General features: G+C 47.2%; 1 protein-coding gene across 1 annotated transcript in view; it reads left to right on the forward strand.

Annotated features, from left to right (window-relative positions):
* LOC140427364 (regulator of G-protein signaling protein-like) overlaps positions 1–19,296 on the forward strand; it is a 520,007-nt gene that overhangs the window by 46,074 nt on the left and 454,637 nt on the right. Inside the window, exon 2 of the mRNA XM_072512913.1 lies at positions 11,816–11,945. Coding sequence (XP_072369014.1) covers positions 11,816–11,945 — 130 coding nt within the window. The remainder of the gene's footprint in view (positions 1–11,815; positions 11,946–19,296) is intronic.

The following is a 19,296-nucleotide window of genomic DNA, read 5'->3' on the forward strand; positions in this document are numbered from 1 at the left end:
TGGGTGGTTTATATATAGAATAACAGAGACCCGGGAGTGAGTTACAGACTGGTATCTAATCGAGGGGTTCGGATGGTTTTTATATAGAATAACAGATAACCGGGAGTGAGTTACAGACTGGAATCTAATCGAGGGGTTTGGGTGGTTTATATATAGAATAACAGGTCCCCGGGAGTGAGTGACAGACTGGAAACTAATCGAGTGGTTCGGGCGGTTTATATATAGAATAACAGATACCGGGAGTGAGTTACAGACTGGAATCTAATCGAGCGGTTTGGGGGGTATTTATATGTAGAATAACAGATACCCGGGAGTGAGTTACAGACTGGAATCTAATCGAGGGGTTTGGGTGGTTTATATTTCGAATAACAGATACTCGGGCGTGAGTTACAGACTGGAATCTAATCGAGCGGTTTGGGTGGTTTATATATAGAATAACAGATACCCGGGAGTGAGTTACAGACTGGAATCTAATCGCGGGGTTTGGGTTGTTGAGATATAGAATAACAGATACCCAGGAGTGAGTTACAGACTGGAAACTAATCGAGGGGTTCGGGTGGTTTATATACAGAATACAGATACCCGGGAGTGAGTTGCAGACTGGAATCTAATCACGCGGTTTGGTGGTTTATATATAGAATAACAGAGACCCGGGAGTGATGTACAGACTGGAATCTAATCAAGGGGTTTGGGTGGTTTATATATAGAATAACAGCAGAGACCCGGGAGTGAGTTACAGACTGGAATCTAATCGAGGGGTTTGGGTTGTTTATATATAGAATAACAGATACCCGGGAGTGAGTTACAGACTGGAATCTAATCGAGGGGACCGGGTGGTTTATGTATAGAATAACAGATACCCGGGAGTGAGTATCAGACTGCAATCTAATCGGGGGGTTTCGATGGTTTATATACAGAATAACAGATAACCGGGAGTGAGTAACAGACTGGAATCTAATCGAGGGGTTTGGATGGTTTATATATAGGATAACAGGTACCCGGGAGTGAGTAACGGACTGGATTCTAATCGAGGGGTTTGGGTGGGATTATATATAGAATAACAGATACCTGGGAGTGAGTTTCAGACTGGAATCTAATCGAGGGGTTCTGGTGGTTTTTTTGTAGAATAACAGATACCCGGGAGTTAGTTACAGACTGGAATCTAATCGAGGGAGTGTGCTGGTTTATACAGAATAACAGATACCGGGAGTGAGTTACAGACTGGAATCTAATTGAGGGGTTTGGGTGGTTTATATATAGAATAACAGAAACCCGGGAGTGAGTTACAGACTGCTATCTAATCGAGGGGTTCGGGTGGTTTTTCTACAGAATAACAGATACCCGGGAGTGAGTTACAGACTGGAATCTAATCGAGGGGTTTGGGTGGTTTATATATCGAAAAACAGATACCGGGAGTGAGTTACAGACTGGAACCTAATCGAGGGGTTTGGGTGGTTTATATATAGAATACCAGGTACCCGGGAGTGAGTTACAGACTGGAAACTAATCGAGGGGTTCAGGTGGTTTACATACAGAATAACAGAGACCCGGGAGTGATGTACAGACTGGAATCTAATCGAGGGGTTTGGGTGGGATTATATATAGAATAACAGATATCAGGGAGTGAGTTCCAGACTGGAATCTAATCGAAGGGTTCGGGTGGTTTATATACAGAATAACAGATACCCGGGAGTGAGACACAGGCTGGAATCTAATCAAGGGGCTTGGGTGTTTTTTTATAGAATAACAGATACCCGGGAATGTGTTAGAGACTGGAATCTAATCGAGGGGTTCTGGTGGTTTTTATGTAGAATAACAGATACCCGGGAGTTAGATACAGACTGGAATCTAATCGAGGAGTTCTGGTGGTTTATATACAGAATAACAGATACCGGGAGTGAGTTACAGACTGGAATCTAATTGAGGGGTTTGGGTGGTTTATATATAGAATAACAGGTACCCGGGAGTGAGTTACAGACTGGAAACTAATCGAGGAGTTCGGGTGGTTTATATATAGAATAACAGAGTCCCGGGAGTGATGTACAGACTGGAATCTAATCGAGGGAATTGGGCGGTTTATATATAGAATAACAGAGACCCGGGAGTGAGTCACAGACTGGAATCTAATTGAGGGATTTGGGTGGTTTATATATAGAATAACGGAGACCCGGGAGTGAGTTACAGACTGCTATCTAATCGAGGGGTTCGGGTGGTTTTTATACAGAATAACAGATAACCGGGAGTGAGTTACAGACTGGAATCTAATCGTGTGGTTTGGGTGGTTTATATATAGAACAACAGATACCCGGGAGTGAGTTACAGACTGGAATCTAATCGAGGGGTTTGGGTCGTTTATATATAGAAGAACAGATACCTGGGAGTGAGTTACAGACTGGAATCTAATCGAGGGCTTTGGGTGGTTTATATATAGAAAAACAGATACAGGGAGTGAGTTGCAGACTGGAATCTAATCGAGGGGTTTGGGTGGTTTATATATAGAATAATGGGACCCGGGAGTGAGTTACAGACTGCTATCTAATCGAGGGGTTTGGGTGGTTTATATATAGAATAACAGATACCCGGGAGTGAGTTACAGACTGGAATCTAATCGAGGGGTTTGGGTGGTTTATATATAGAATAACAGATACCCGGGAGTGAGTTACAGACTGGAATCTAATCGAGGGGTTTGGGTGGTTTATATATAGAATAACAGATACCCAGGAGTGAGTTACAGACTGGAATCTAATCGAGGAGTTTGGGTGGTTTATATATAGCATAACAGATACCCGGGAGTGAGTTAGAGACTGGAATCTAATCGAGGGCTTTGGGTGGTTTATATATAGAAAAACAGATACCGGGAATGAGTTGCAGACTAGAATCTAATCGAGGGGTTTGGGTGGTTTGTATATAGAAATACAGATACCGGGAGTGAGTTACAGACTGGAATCTAATCGAGGGGTTTGGGTTGTTGAGATATAGAATAACAGATACCCGGGAGTCAGTTACAGGCTGGAATCTAATCGAGGGTTTTGCGTGGTTTATATAGAGAAAAACAGATACCGGGAGTGATTTACAGACTATAATCTAATCAAGGGGATTGGGTCGTTTATATATTGAATAACAGGTACCCGGGAGTGAGTGACAGACTGGAAACTAATCGAGGGGTTCGGGTGGTTTATATATAGAATAAGAGACCCGGGAGTGATGTACAGACTGGAATCTTATCGACGGGTTCGGGTGGTTTATATAGAGAATAAGAGATACCCGAGAGTGAGTTACAGACTGGAAGCTAATCGAGTGGTTTGGGTGGTTTTTATAGAATAACGGATACCCAGGAGTGAGTTACAGACTAGAATCTAATCGAGGGGTTTGGGTGGTTTATATATAGAATAACAGATATCAGGGAATGAGTTACAGACTGGAATCTAATCGAGGGGATTGCGTGGTTCATATATAGAATAACAGAGACCCGGGAGTCATTCACAGGCTGGAATCTAATCGATGGATTTGGGTGGTTTATGTGGTGTTGGGTGTTCTGACACACAGATGAGCCAACACGGTTGTATATGGTACAAAGCTATTTTATTTAAACTTACTATGTACAGTTTTGTCTTTGCACTCTGCACGTGGGGGTTCCCTGCTTGTGATGTTTTAACAGCTCTTTCTTGTTTCTTTGTCCCCAGACCTACTGACCACCAGGTGTCGTGCTCGTGCTTTTTATGTGGTTGGTGTTCTTGTCTGTGATTGGTTGTGGTGTTGTGTGCTCTGATTTGCCTGTTGGTGTGTCCATCATGATGTGTGTTTGAATATCATGACATCCCCCCTTTTTACAAAGATATGTGCCTACGTGGTAATAAATATGATCGTGTCGTGAGTGCATCTAAGAGTGTGTGTGTGTCGTGTGCAGCATGTGCATATGACGGAACTATGTACATGGGGCGATGTCGGGTGCGTCACATGAACCAAGTTGTACCATAACATAACATAAATGCGAGCGAGAGAAGAAGGAAAAAAAAAACTTGAACAGTTGTCCAGTCAGACGACATCTGGAACGATAAACAACAACAGGTTATCATGTAAAATTGTGCAACTTGTTAAACATATGAACGGTATTATAAGTCCAGTCTAATGGGCTTGCGACGAGTTCGGGTTGATCGCCTCAAGGGTGGATCAAGAACCACCGGCTGCTGTGCAGGCATGGCCATGGGTGGCGATGGAAAGGGCGTGATGTGCGGCAGCTCCACAAAGTCATCCTCGGAAGCCTGTTGAGGATCTGGCGTGTGCGTACTGTGTGGCTGTGAGCGTGGAAGTCGGCGAAGGGCGCGCCGATTGCGGCGACGCACGGAACCATCCGGCATGCGAACCAGGAACGAGCGGGGAGCCACTTGTCGGAGGACTTCGGCCGGTGCTGACCAGCCACCATACGGTTGATGGACGCGTACTTTGTCTCCGGAGGACAGGCGGGGCAGGTCCGTCGCTCGTGTGTCGTACCGACTTTTCTGGCGATCACGCTGCAGTTGCATGTTCCGAAGAACCGCCTCATGGTCTGTTGTTGGTGCCAGGATGGAAGGTACCGTCGTCCTGAGGGAGCGACCCATTAGTAGCTGCGCTGGCGAGAGACCCGTGGATAGCGGGGCCGATCGATAGGCCAGCAAGGCAAGGTTAAAGTCCGATCCGGCAGCAGCCGCCTTGCACAGGAGCCGCTTGGCGATGTGGACACCCTTTTCAGCCTTCCCGTTCGATTGTGGATGTAGAGGGCTGGATGTCACATGAGTGAAACCATATGCTGCGGCAAAGGACGACCATTCACGGCTGGCGAAACAGGGTCCATTGTCTGACATGACAGTCCTTGGAATGCCATAGCGAGCAAATGTTTCCTTGCAGGCCCCAATGACTGCGGACGACGTCAGATCATGGAGAGGCATGACTTCCGGGTAGTTTGAGAAGTAGTCTATGATAACGATGTAATCTCTGCCGAGCGCGTGAAATAGGTCAACACCCACCTTCGCCCAGGGGGACGTCACCATCTCGTGTGGTAGAAGTGTTTCCGGAGGTTGCGCCGGCTGAAACCTCTGACAGGTTGTGCAGTTGAGCACCATGTTGGCTATGTCTTCATTAATACCCGGCCAATATACCGCCTCCCGGGCCCTTCGTCTGCATTTTTCGACGCCCAAGTGGCCTTCGTGTAGTTGATGAAGAATCATCTGGCGTACGCTGTGCGGAATAACGATCCTGTGTGATTTCATAAGGACCCCGTCTATGTTGGTAAGATCATCTCGCACATTATAAAACTGGGGGCACTGCCCTTTGAGCCACCCTTCCGTCATGTGGCGCATCACTCGCTGCAGAAGGGGGTCAGTCGCCGTCTCTGCGCGTATGTGGGCCAGACTAGGATCATCAGCTGGCAGATTTGCTGCTGTCAGAGTTACGTGTGCCTCAATTTGACGCACGAACCCCTCCGCATCTGGTGGTGTGCTCACTGCTCGGGAAAGAGTGTCCGCCACGATGAGCTCCTTCCCCGGAGTGTAGATCAGTTCGAAATCGTACCTCCTGAGTTTAAGTAAGATGCGCTGGAGGCGAGGAGTCATGTCGTTCAGGTCTTTGTTAATGATGTTGACCAGGGGGCGGTGGTCAGTTTCGACCGTAAATCGTGGCAGGCCATACACATAGTCGTGGAACTTGTCCAGTCCAGTTAACAAGCCCAGGCATTCTTTTTCGATTTGCGCGTAGCGCTGTTCGGTAGGGGTCATGGCTCGTGAGGCATATGCAACCGGGGCCCATGACGACGTGCTGTCTTTTTGCAGGAGTACCGCTCCAATACCAGATTGGCTGGCGTCTGTTGAGATCTTTGTAGGGCGAGTCGTGTCAAAGAAGGCCAGCACTGGTGCCGTGACCAGTTTGTGCTTGAGCTCCTCCCATTCCCGCTGATGCGATTGGTGCCAGTTGAATTCTGTCGATTTTTTTACGAGATGGCGCATATTTGTTGTATGAGAAGCCAGGTTGGGAATGAACTTCCCAAGGAAGTTGACCATGCCCAGGAATCTTAAGACAGCCTTCTTGTCAGCCGGCCGTGGCATGGCTGCGATGGCGCTAACCTTGTCTGCATCGGGACGGACCCCTGACCTTGAGATGTGGTCCCCGAGGAATTTCAGCTCCGTCTGGCCGAAGGCACACTTCGCACGGTTGAGACGCAGGCCATTTTGTCGTATGCGGGTGAAGACACGTCGTAGACGATGCATGTGCTCCTGCGGAGTGGTGGACCAAATGATGATATCGTCCACATATACACGTACCCCTTCGATGCCTTCCATCATCTGCTCCATAATGCGGTGGAAAACTTCAGATGCTGAAATGATGCCGAATGGCATCCGGTTGTAGCAGAATCTGCCAAAAGGGGTATTGAATGTGCATAGTCTTCGGCTGGCCGGGTCCAGTTGGATCTGCCAGAATCCTTTGGACGCATCCAATTTGGTGAATATTTTGGCTCGCGCCATCTCGCTGGTGAGGTCCTCTCGTTTCGGGATGGGATAGTGTTCCCGCATGATGTTGTTATTCAGATCTTTAGGATCTATACATATACGGAGCTCGCCAGAGGGCTTCTTTACACAGACCATGGAGCTGACCCATGGCGTGGGCTCCGTGACCCTGGATAGGACCCCTTGGTCCTGAAGAATCTGCAGTTGTGCCTTGAGGCGGTCTTTGAGTGGCGCAGGAACCCTGCGAGGTGCGTGAACGACAGGGATGGCGTCCGGTCTGAGTCGAATTTTGTACGTGTATGGCAATGTCCCCATGCCTTCAAAGACCTCCTGGTTGTGAGCAAGGAGGGAATGGAGATTTGCGTGGAACTCAGCATCCGGGAAGTCGGATATCTCATCTGGAGAGAGAGACATAATGCGCTGTACCAGGTGAAGGACCTTACACGCCTGTGCGCCCAGTAACGAGTCCTTTGATGAGCCGACAACTTCGAAGGGGAGTGTGGCCGTGTACATCTTGTGGGTCACCTGTAGCTGGCAAGATCCTATGGACGGGATGATGTTCCCGTTATAGTCAACCAACTTGAGCCGGGATGGCGTGATGGGTGGTTTGACCTTCATGGCCTGGACTGCAGAATATGCAATCAGGTTGGCGGATGCGCCGGTGTCCAGACGGAAGGCGACGCGCGATCGGTTGACCGTCAGGGTTGCACACCACTCATCGGCTGGATTGATGGCATTGACCTTGTTGACATCGATGACGGAAACGCGGAAGGCATCCTGGTCATCTGCATCACTTAGCTGGAAGTCTTGATGCGTGGGCTGGACGGTCCTGACTTGTCTGCGAGATTGTCGAGGATGCGCCGGATCCATGGGTTGAGCCGAACGACAGTGGGCTGCGTAGTGGCCCATCGTGCCACATCTGCGGCACTGTCGGTTTTTTGCAGGACATTGCCCTTTTAAATGTAGAGCTCCACAATTGCCGCACGTCATGACGTCACGGCGTTCGTTGCGCCACTGCGCATGCGCAGTGCGATCTTGCGGTGGGCGCGCCTGCGCAGTGCGTCTCTCGTTGTGGCCGTTATTTTTGGCGCGCACCTGCGCGGGAGACCGCGAAAAGCGCGGGAAGCGGCCGCTGTCGTCCGGGCCGTGGGTCGGGAAGTGATCGACGGCCTGGATGCGTTCGACGTCGTGGGCGGCCTGGCTTGCCGATTCGACGGCTGGGGACCCCCTCCGTGCCAACTCGGACGCCTGAAATCGGGCAAAACGGCAGGTAGCATTTTCGTGGAGGACACAGGCTTCCACAGCAGACGCTAAGGTGAGGCTTTTTATTTTAAGAAGCTGCTGGCGTAGGCCACTAGAGGCAACGCCAAAAACAATCTGGTCCCTGATCATGGACTCTGTGATGGTGCCGTAACCGCAGGACTGCGCTAGAATCCGGAGGTGCGTCAAGAAGGGTTGAAAAAGCTCCTCCTTACCTTGCAGGCGTTGCTGAAAGAGGTATCTTTCAAAACTTTCATTTACTTCAACTTGAAAGTGCTGGTCCAGCTTGAGGATGACCGTGTCATATTTGGATTGGTTTTCGCCTTCTTCGAACACCAGTGAGTTGAAGACGTTGGTGGCGTGCGGACCTGCGTAGAAGAGGAGCATTGCAATCTTCGTGTCATCCGAGGCACTCTGTTTTTCGGTGGCACGGATGTACAGGTCAAATCGCTGCCTGTAGAGCTTCCAGTTGGTACCTAGGTTCCCCGCGACTTGCATCGGCTGCGGTCCGTCGGTGTGGTCCATGTCCAGAATGGCAGGTTAGTAGGCAGGTATCGATCCACTCCTGTACCATGTGGTGTTGGGTGTTCTGACACACAGATGAGCCAACACGGTTGTATATGGTACAACGCTATTTTATTTAAACTTACTATGTACAGTTTTGTCTTTGCACCCTGCACGTGGGGGTTCCCTGCTTGTGATGTTTTAACAGCTCTTTCTTGTTTCTTTGTCCCCAGACCTACTGACCACCAGGTGTCGTGCTCGTGCTTTTTATGTGGTTGGTGTTCTTGTCTGTGATTGGTTGTGGTGTTGTGTGCTCTGATTTGCCTGTTGGTGTGTCCATCATGATGTGTGTTTGAATATCATGACAGTTTATATATAGAATAACAGAGACCCGGGAGTGAGTTACAGACTGGTATCTAATCGAGGGGTTCGGGTGGTTTTTATATAGAATAACAGATAACCGGGAGTGAGTTACAGACTGGAATCTAATCGAGGGGTTTGGGTGGTTTATATATAGAATAACAGATACCCAGGAGTGAGTTACAGACTGGAATCTAATCGAGGTGTTTGGGTGGTTTATATATAGAATAACAGATACCCGGGAGTGAGTTAGAGACTGGAATCTAATCGAGGGCTTTGGGTGGTTTATATATAGAAAAACAGATACCGGGAATGAGTTGCAGACTAGAATCTAATCGAGGGGTTTGGGTGGTTTGTATATAGAAATACAGATACCGGGAGTGAGTTACAGACTGGAATCTAATCGAGGGGTTTGGGTTGTTGAGATATAGAATAACAGATACCCGGGAGTCAGTTACAGACTGGAATCTAATCGATGGTTTTGCGTGGTTTATATAGAGAAAAACAGATACCGGGAGTGATTTACAGACTGTAATCTAATCAAGGGGATTGGGTCGTTTATATATTGAATAACAGGTACACGGGAGTGAGTGACAGACTGGAAACTAATCGAGGGGTTCGGGTGGTTTATATATAGAATAAGAGACCCGGGAGTGATGTACAGACTGGAATCTTATCGACGGGTTCGGGTGGTTTATATAGAGAATAAGAGATACCCGAGAGTGAGTTACAGACTGGAAGCTAATCGAGTGGTTTGGGTGGTTTTTATAGAATAACGGATACCCAGGAGTGAGTTACAGACTGGAATCTAATCGAGGGGTTTGGGTGGTTTATATATAGAATAACAGATATCAGGGAGTGAGTTACAGCCTGGAATCTAATCGAGGGGATTGCGTGGTTCATATATAGAATAACAGAGACCCGGGAGTCATTCACAGACTGGAATCTAATCGATGGATTTGGGTGGTTTATATATAGAATAACAGAGACCCGGGAGTGAGTTACAGACTGGAATCTAATCGAGGGGTTTGGGTGGTTTATATATAGAATAACAGATACCCAGGAGTGAGTTACAGACTGGAATCTAATCGAGGAGTTTGGGTGGTTTATATATAGAATAACAGATACCCGGGAGTGAGTTAGAGACTGGAATCTAATCGAGGGCTTTGGGTGGTTTATATATAGAAAAACAGATACCGGGAATGAGTTGCAGACTGGAATCTAATCGAGGGGTTTGGGTGGTTTGTATATAGAAATACAGATACCGGGAGTGAGTTACAGACTGGAATCTAATCGAGGGGTTTGGGTTGTTGAGATATAGAATAACAGATACCCGGGAGTCAGTTACAGACTGGAATCTAATCGAGTGTTTTGCGTGGTTTATATAGAGAAAAACAGATACCGGGAGTGAGTTACAGACTGGAATCTAATCAAGGGGATTGGGTCGTTTATATATTGAATAACAGGTACCCGGGAGTGAGTGACAGACTGGAAACTAATCGAGGGGTTCGGGTGGTTTATATATAGAATAAGAGACCCAGGAGTGATGTACAGACTGGAATCTTATCGACGGGTTCGGGTGGTTTATATAGAGAATAAGAGATACCCGAGAGTGAGTTACAGACTGGAAGCTAATCGAGTGTGTTGGGTGGTTTTTATAGAATAACGGATACCCAGGAGTGAGTTACAGACTGGAATCTAATCGAGGGGTTTGGGTGGTTTATATATAGAATAACAGATATCAGGGAGTGAGTTACAGACTGGAATCTAATCGAGGGGTTTGGGTGGTTTATATATAGAATAACAGATACCCGGGAGTGAGTTACAGACTGGAATCTTATCGAGGGTTTTGGGTGGTTTATATATAGAATAACAGATACCCGGGAGTGAGTTAGAGACTGGAATCTAATCGAGGGGTTTGGGTGGTTTATATATAGAAAAACAGATACCCGGGAGTGAGTTGCAGACTGGAATCTAATCGAGGCGATTGGGTGATTCTCTATTGAATAACAGATAACCGGGAGCGAGTTGCAGACTGTAATCTAATCGAGGGATTTGGGTGGTTTATATATAGAATAACAGATACCCGGGAGTGAGTTACAGACAGGAATCTAATGGAGGGGTTCGGGTGGTTTATATATAGAATAACAGATACCCGGGAGTGAGTTACAGACTGGAAACTAATCGAGGTGTTTGGGAGGGATTATATATGGAATAACAGATACCCGGGAATGAGTTGCAGACTGGAATCTAATCGAGGGATTTGGGTGGTTTATATATAGATTAACAGATACCCGGGAGTGAGTTACAGACTGGAATCTAATCAAGGGGTTTGGGTGGTTTATATAAAGAATAACAGATACCCGAGGGTGAGTTACAGACTGGATTCTAATCGAGGGGTTTGGGTGGTTTATACATAGAATAACAGAGACCCGGGAGTGAGTTACAGACTGGAATCTAATCGAGGGGTTTGGATGGTTTATATGTAGAATAACAGGTACCCGGGAGTGAGTAACGGACTGGATTCTAATCGAGGGGTTTGGGTGGGATTATATATAGAATAACAGATACCTGGGAGTGAGTTTCAGACTGGAATCTAATCGAGGAGTTTGGGTGGTTTATATATAGAATTACAGATACCCGGGAGTGAGTTACAGACTGGAATCTAATCGAGGAGTTTGGGTGGTTTATATATTGAATTACAGATATCCGGGAGTGAGTTACAAGCTGGAATCTAATCGAGGAGTTTGGGTGGTTTTTATGTTGAGTACAAGTCTTTTACTGGGCAGTGGCTTTAGCGAAAGTGATTCCAAATTAGTTTTGCTTTTGTTCCAGTTGCCATACCATCCTTTGGCTGTGGAATATGTGGGTCTATTCCATCTGCCTGACTGTGGAAAGATTAGATATTCATCAGTACCTTGGTAGATGGACACTCGTGTACGTGGTCTGATGGGAGGTTGTGTTGCTGTGCTGAAACACATGCCCAGCTCATGATGAACTTCCTCCCATTGGTGCCGAGAGACCTTTGGATGGTTGCCCATCACTGGGTGCTGAGTGACTGAGGGTGAGAAATCAGCACCTTAAAAAAACGGCAGCAGTGCACTTGATGTCCGTCTCAACTGGCCATCTGCAGGAGAAGATTAATGGAGGAGAATTGATGATGCAGTGATTAATTAAATATTTTTGTCTTCTTGACTTTTCCCCCTCATTGACAGAGGATCTTTTCGATTGTGATGCGCAGAGTCTCAGACAGATTATGGACGCTGTTGAAAGTGGCAGCCCAGTTTCTATGAACCTGCTCTTAGTTGCTCAGAATGAAGTTCAAACCTGCTTGTCTCAGAACTGGTCAGTATTACAGGTCTTGATATCACTAGCAAATTTCTGGAAGCGTTTTGAGATCAGAGCCAGCCCCTGCAGTTACTATGTAGAAATAGGCCATGTCACCCAACTGGTGTCCTGTACTCCAAATCCCACCTCCTGCTCTTCCCAGGTTTCCATCAGGTATTCTTGGTGGCTGTGCCTTCAGCTCCTAAGACTCCGCAGGTCCGGAATCCTTTCCTTAAACCTCTCTTTCACACCCTCTTACAATCTACCTCTTCAACCAAAGTAGCTCTTGTAGAATTGACAGAATTACAGAATTGTTACCGTGCTGAAGGAGGCCATTCGGCCCATCTAGCCTACACCTGCTCCCTGAATGAGCAACTCACCGAGTTCCACTCCCCAGCCTTCTCCCTGTAACCCTGCATATTCTTCCTTTTCTAATTCCATTTCGAATTTGTCAATTGAACCTGCCCCACCACACTCTCAGGCCGTGTATTCCCGACCCGAATCACTCGCTGTGTCAAAATGTTTTTTCTCGTGTCGTTTTTGCTCCTTTTACCAATTACTTTAAATCTGTGCCCTCCCGTTCTAGATCCTTCGCCCAATGGGAACAGTTTCTCCCTCTCTACTTTGTCCAGACCCCTCATGATTTTGAAAACCTCCAATAAATCTCTTCTCACTCTATTCTTCAAGGAAAACATTCCAAACTTCTCCATTCGATTTTCCTCACTGAAGTTCCTCACCCCTGGAACCATTCTTGTGAATCTTTTCCACTCTCTCTCCAATGTCTTTCCATCTTTCCTAAAGTGCGATGCCCTGAACTGGACACACTACTCCAGCTGAGGCTGAACTAGTGTCTTAAACAAATTGAACAAAACTGGCAGGATTCTCCGTCCCACCGCACCTGTTTTCTGGTGCGGTGCGCCCCACCGACACTGGATCCTCCATCATAGCAGCAGGCCAATGGGATTTCCAATTGTGGCAATCCCCACGCAGTCGGGAATTCCGCGGGCGTGAGTGCCGGGGAAGCAGAGGATCCCACCAATGGAGAATCCTGCCCAACAGCTTTTCTTTTCTTCTTGATGTCCCTAATATTAAAGCCCAGGGTACTATCTGCTTCATTAACCACTCTTTCCACCTGTCCTTCCACCTTTAATGACTTATGCACAGAAACACACACCCGGGTCCCTCTCCTCCTGTAACCGTTATAGAATTGTAACCATTAGAACTGGCTAGGTCATAGAAGGCAGCGAGTAGCAATGGAAAGGTGCTTTTCTGATTGGAGGGCTGTGACTAGTGGTGTTCCGCAGGGGTCAGTGCTGGGACCTTTGCTGTTCGTAGTATATATAAATGAGTTGGAGAAAAATGTAACTGGTCTGATTAGTAAGTTTGCGGACGACACAAAGGTTGGTGGAATTGCAGATAGCGATGAGGAGTGTCAGAGGATACAGCAGGATTTAGATCATTTGGAGACTTGGGCGGAGAGATGACAGATGGAGTTTAATCCGGACAAATGTGAGGTAATGCATTTTGGAAGGTCTAATATAGGTATGGAATATTACAGTGAATGGTAGAACACTCAAGAGTATTGACAGCCAGAGAGATCTAGGTGTACAGGTCCACAGGTCACTGAAAGGTGGAGAAGGTCGTCAAGAAGGCATAAGGCATGCTTGCCTTCATTGGCCGGGGCATTGAGTATAAGAATTGGCAAGTCATGTTGCAGCAGTATGTAACCTTAGTTAGGCCACACTTGGAGTATTGTCGCCACTCTACCAGAAGGATATGGAGGCTTTAGAGAGTGCAGAAGAGATTTACCAGGATGTTGCCTGCTATGGAGGGCATTAGCTATGAGGAGAGGTTAAATAAACTCGGTTTGTTCTCACTGGAACGACGGAGGTTGAGGGGCGACCTGATCGAGGTCTACAAAAATTATGAGGGGCATAGACAGAGTGAATAGTCAGAGAATCTTTCCCAGGGTAGAGCGGTCAATTACTAGGGGGTATAGGTTTAAGGTGTGAGGGGCAAGGTTGAGAGGAGATGTACGAGGCAAGTTTTTTACACAGAGGGTAGTGGGTGCCTGGAACTCGCTGCCGGAGGAGGTGGTGGAAGCAGGGACAATAGTGATGTTTAAGGGGCATCTTGACAAATACATGAATAGGATGGGAATAGAGGGATATGGACTCCGGAACTGTAGAAGATTTTAGTTTAGACGGGTGCAGTCTGGTCAGCGCAGGCTTGGAGGGCCGAAACCCTGTGCTGTACTTTTCTTCGTACTTTGTTCTTTGTTATTTTATCTTGGCTGGGATTCATTTTTCCCACTGGCAGTGCACCCCCGCTAGCGGGTTTTGCGGTGGGGTGGTTTCAATGGGAAATCCCATTAACAAGCGATAGGAAGATAGAATCCAGCAGCCGGCGAATGGCACGCTGCCGAGAAACATGTGGCTGGGGGCCTGGAGAATCCTGCCCATCATCTCCACGTTATTCCTCCCAAAATGAATCACTCCACATTTCTCCACGTTGAACTTCATCTGCCACCTGTCTGCCCATTCCACCAACTTGTCTATGTCCTTCTGAAGTTCAACACGGTCCTCCTCACAGTTCACAGAGCTGAGAATTTTCATAATTGATCCTTGCCCACCAAGGTTTAAATTATTAATATACGTTTGGAAAAGGGAGGGCTCCAATACTGACCCCTGGGACATTCCGCTATAAACCTTCCTCGTGCCCAAAAACATCCATTGACCAGGATTCTCTGTTTGCTCTGGGAGACTGCTTTGTGGAACACCTTTGCTCAGCCTGCAAGCGTGACCCCAACCTTCCTGTTGCTTGCCAGTTCAGCTCAGCATCTTGGTCTCATACCCAGAATTCCATCTGCGGCCTAATGCAGTCTTCCAGTGAAGCCCAATGCAAACTGGAGGAGCAACATCACATCTTCCGTTTAGACATGTTGCAGCCTCCTGGACTCAACATTGAGTTCAATAACTTCAGACTGTAACGTTTGCACCTTGACGCCTTTTGTATTTAATCTGTGTTAACCCCCCCCCCCCCCCCCAAACAGGGTCATCTATCACTTTTTCTTCTGCTTTGCTTTCACTGACCTTTGTTCTCCTATTAACGCATTCAGATTTCTTACCTTTGTGCCACTATCAGCACCACCTTTAGTCCTAAATGCTACCGTTAACACTCCCCTTACCTTGTGACCATGATATCTTTCTCAATCTCTTCTGAGCTCCCACATATCCCTGGCATTCTATTGTGCTCCACTTGCTCAACCCCCCTCTCCAACTCTATAATGTTACAACACCCTGGGCTGGTGCGTGTGCCGTTCCAGCCCCACTTGACCCAAAGTCACAACATCAGTGAAATTAGATTTTGTTAAATTCCTGAAGTCTTTGGTTGAGTTCAATAAACTTCAGTCACCTAGCTTGTAACTTTAAGACAAGTAACCTTTTATTATGAACAGTATCTTTAATTAACCAGACAGAAAATGTAGCTGGCTATCTACCACCCATTTCCCAATCCCCTTTTCTAGCTCGCCCCACTCATTACACACACACGTACAAACTACATAGAAGGGAAAGGGTGGTGGAAAAGGAAAGAAAATATTCATAAAATAAAAGGATAGAGATCTTTGAGCCAAAAGGATGACTTTCAGTCAAGTTCAGGCTTCCGGTTTGGTACTTCCTTTCATCCAGGCTTGATATGAGCTTCTCAGACAAGATTGTCTACCTTCCCAGCAGACTCAGCATCATTTCTGATTCACAGCAAAGGATACGCCAGATACTCAGTGCTTTTAAAACAATAGATCAATTCTTTTACTTCTGCGCCTGAAGGGCAACAAGCTTCTGGTTTAGATACAGACAACAGGCAGCAGAGAGAGAAAACAGCTTCCTTCACTTCTGAGGTCTGATCACTTTTGGAAGGTTCTCTCAGAAACATCACCCAGCAGGAACCAATCACTCACTGTTGTCAGGCAGAACACTGCCCTGGTCAACCCATCGGTTGCCAGTGAACCAATCAAACTGATTCCCTCCAAAACGGTTCCTCCCATCTACTTGGTGCCGAAGAGTCTGGCCTCTCCTTGTCCCAAACACAAAGGCTGAGAATACAGTACCCTGGCAATCGGTCAGGCTGTTTTAAACTTTGAGTCTTCTGATTTCTTCTCAGTGGGTAGCGCTGTTGCTTCACAGCACCAGTGTCCCAGGTTCGATTCCCGGCTTGGGTCACGGTGTGTGCGGAGTCTGCATGTTCTCCCCGTGTCTGCGGGTGCTCCGGTTTCCTCCCACAAGTCCCGAAAGACGCACTGTTAGGTAATTTGGACATTCTGAATTCTCCCTCTGTGTACCGGAACAGGTGCCGGAATGTGGTGTCTAGGGGCTTTTAACAGTAACTTCATTGCAATGTTAATGTAAGCCTACTTGTGACAATAAAGATTATTATTATTACTTAAAGGCACATGCCAGTTATTGATTCATGGACCAAAACAGTAAAATGAAAGAAGTGGGAACAAAGGAAATAGACAGGAGGGACTCTTTCAATAACCTATGACATTTTTACACCTATCCAGTTGTGAAATAGAGTCATACGGACTCGCAACGTTAACTCTGCTTCTCTCTCCACAGTGGCTGCCAGACCTGCTGAGTTTACCCAGCATTTCCGGTTTATATTGCTCTCTGCTGTAGCTCGGCCAATTCCATATCAATGCTACGACTGTCCCTATCTCATGACGTGGCGCAGTGAGAATGTTTGTTTGATAAAACTCTCTCATGCTCCCGGATGTTTCAATATATGAAACATTCTACAAAAATGTAAGCTGTTGTTGTGGCAAACATTATTTTAACCACTGCAACCCCCCCCCCCCCCCCCCTCATTCATTCTTAAACCACTTCAACCTCTTTTTCTCCATCCACCCTCAGCAATCTCATTTTGTATGTTGCAACATGTTCTTTACAAACTCTGACAGTGAATTCCACAGCCTCATATAACTCTCTGCGAAGAAACTGGTCCTCTCCTCTGTTCTCAATCCTTTGCATTTAACCTTTTATCTATGGCTCCTCGTCTTTGACTCCTCAACTGCTGAAAACAGTCTGAATCTTTCCACCCTGTCCCATCATTTCATAATTGTAATGACCACCACAACGTCCACTGGGAAACCGAGATTGATCTCCCTTTGGGGCCCATGGAGTTTGAACTTCCCAGCTCGTGGGGGAAGGCCCACCCAGTTGTGGCTCATAAGATCGAGCATAAAAGCTGGCCCGAACAGGGACCAGCATGTTGGTTGTGCCAATGGGGACTGGCAAATAGTTTGCTGCCATGGGCAGACTTGATGTTACCTCAATTAAAATCTATGTTCTTCCTACCACTGCCTTCCTGGTCATTAAAATAACCTTCGACACTTCCATCACATCCCCATATTTGCATTTCTTTTGTTACTGCACAGTATCCTCCAAATTCCCTCCAGTTAAATATCGGGAAGACTTAAACCTGTTGGGCGGGATTCACCGTTGGTGGGATCCTCCGCTTCTCCAGCAGCGCAATCACGCCCGCGGATTTCCAAACGGCGTGAGGTTGCCCAACAATGGGAAACCCATTGTCCGGCTGCTGGGACGGAAGATCCTGCTGCCGGCGGGGGTGCGTCGCACCAGAAAAGGGGTGCGGCCGGATGGAGAATCCTGCCCGTTATTGTTGTATCTTGCTCAAAGCTCTGTTCACTATCGACTCCATCCCTCTCCCTGGCAACCCTTTGAGATTAGTCAGTCTCTCCCTAACAGAATTTACAGTGCAGAAGTAGGCCATTCGGCCCATCGAGTCTGCACGGCTCCTGGAAAGAGCACCCCACCCAAGGTCAACACCTCCACCCTATCCCCATAACCCAGTAACCCCACCCAACACTAAGGGCAATTTTGGACACTAAGGGCAATTTAACATGGCCAATCCACCTAACCTGCACATCTTTGGACTGTGGGAGGAAACCGGAGCACCCGGAGGAAACCCACGCGCGCACAGGGAGGATGTGCAGACTCCGCACAGACAGCGACCCAAGCCGGAATCGAACCTGGAACCCTGGAGCTGTGAAGCAATTGTGCTATCCACAATGCTACCGTGCTAACCTTAGTGTTCCAGTTCTTTTTATTCATTCCTGTGATTTTGGGTGTCTCTAGCTAGTTGTCCCTTGAGAAGGTGGTGGTGAGCAGCCTTCTTGAACCGCTGCAGTCCATGTGGCATAGGTACACTCACGGTGCTGTTAGGGAGAGAGTTCCTGTGACAGTGAAGCACTGGCCAATATATTTCCAAGTCAGGGTGGTGAGTGACTTTGAGGGGAACCTCCAGGTGGTGGGTTCCCATGTGTCTGCTGCCCTTCGTAATGAACGTTGAAATGTTTACAGACAGTTACCCAAAGCCAGAATTTAACCCAGGTCCCTGGAGCTATGAGCTGTGAGGTTGCAGTGCTAACCAGTGTGCCACCGTGCTGATGTTGAAGGTGGTGGTTGGGGTGCCAATCAAGCGGGGGACTGCTTCGTCCTGGATGGTATCAAACTTCTTGAGTGTTGGAGCTGTAAAGAAAATTGGGTAAATACTTGAAGGGGAGACATCACTGGGCAAAGGGGGAAGGTGCAGGGAAAGGTAGTTCTTTCAAAGGGATAGCACAGGCAGGAAGGGACAAATGACCCCTTGCGGGGCTATAACTTCCATTCTATGATTATACTTGCAACCTCTGAACGATATCACCTGAAAACACATCAGGTCCCACAAAGTAAACAGACACCAGCTCACCAACACCTCATTAAACACCGCCACAAAGTTCCCCCCCCCCCCGGTTGTATGCCATCTGCAAACTTTTAAATTATGCCCTGATTTCCCAAGTCCAGGGTCTGAATATATATCAAAAAGAGCAGTGGTCTTAATCCTGACCCCTGGGGGGGGACACTGTGTATTTTACTCCAGTCTGAAAAATATTGTTCTCCACTTGCCTGGCTGAGAATTAAAACAGATTTGAGGAGAAACTACTTGTGTGGAACTCGCTACCCCAGAATGCGGTGGATACAGGGACAGTGGGTAAATTTAAGGAGGAGTTTGACAGATTTTTAATTGATAATGAGTTGAAGGGTTATGGGGAACGGGCAGGACAGTGGAGTTGAGGCCAGGATGGGATCAGCCATGATCACATTGAAGGTGTTTAGGCTTGGGAGACTAAATTGCTGACTCCTGCTCTGAGATCATGTGTTCTAGTGAGGAGATGCTCTGGCTGATTTCGCAATCCAGCTCTTGGCCTGTAACATTGTAGGTAGCAGATGAGGAACAAATCAGCCATGATAGAATGGTGGAGCAGACTTTATGGGCCGAATGGCCTAATTCTGCTCTTATATCATATGAA

The sequence above is a fragment of the Scyliorhinus torazame genome, chromosome 7 (genome assembly GCF_047496885.1).
Source record: "Scyliorhinus torazame isolate Kashiwa2021f chromosome 7, sScyTor2.1, whole genome shotgun sequence".
Classification (NCBI taxonomy): Eukaryota; Metazoa; Chordata; class Chondrichthyes; order Carcharhiniformes; family Scyliorhinidae; genus Scyliorhinus; species Scyliorhinus torazame.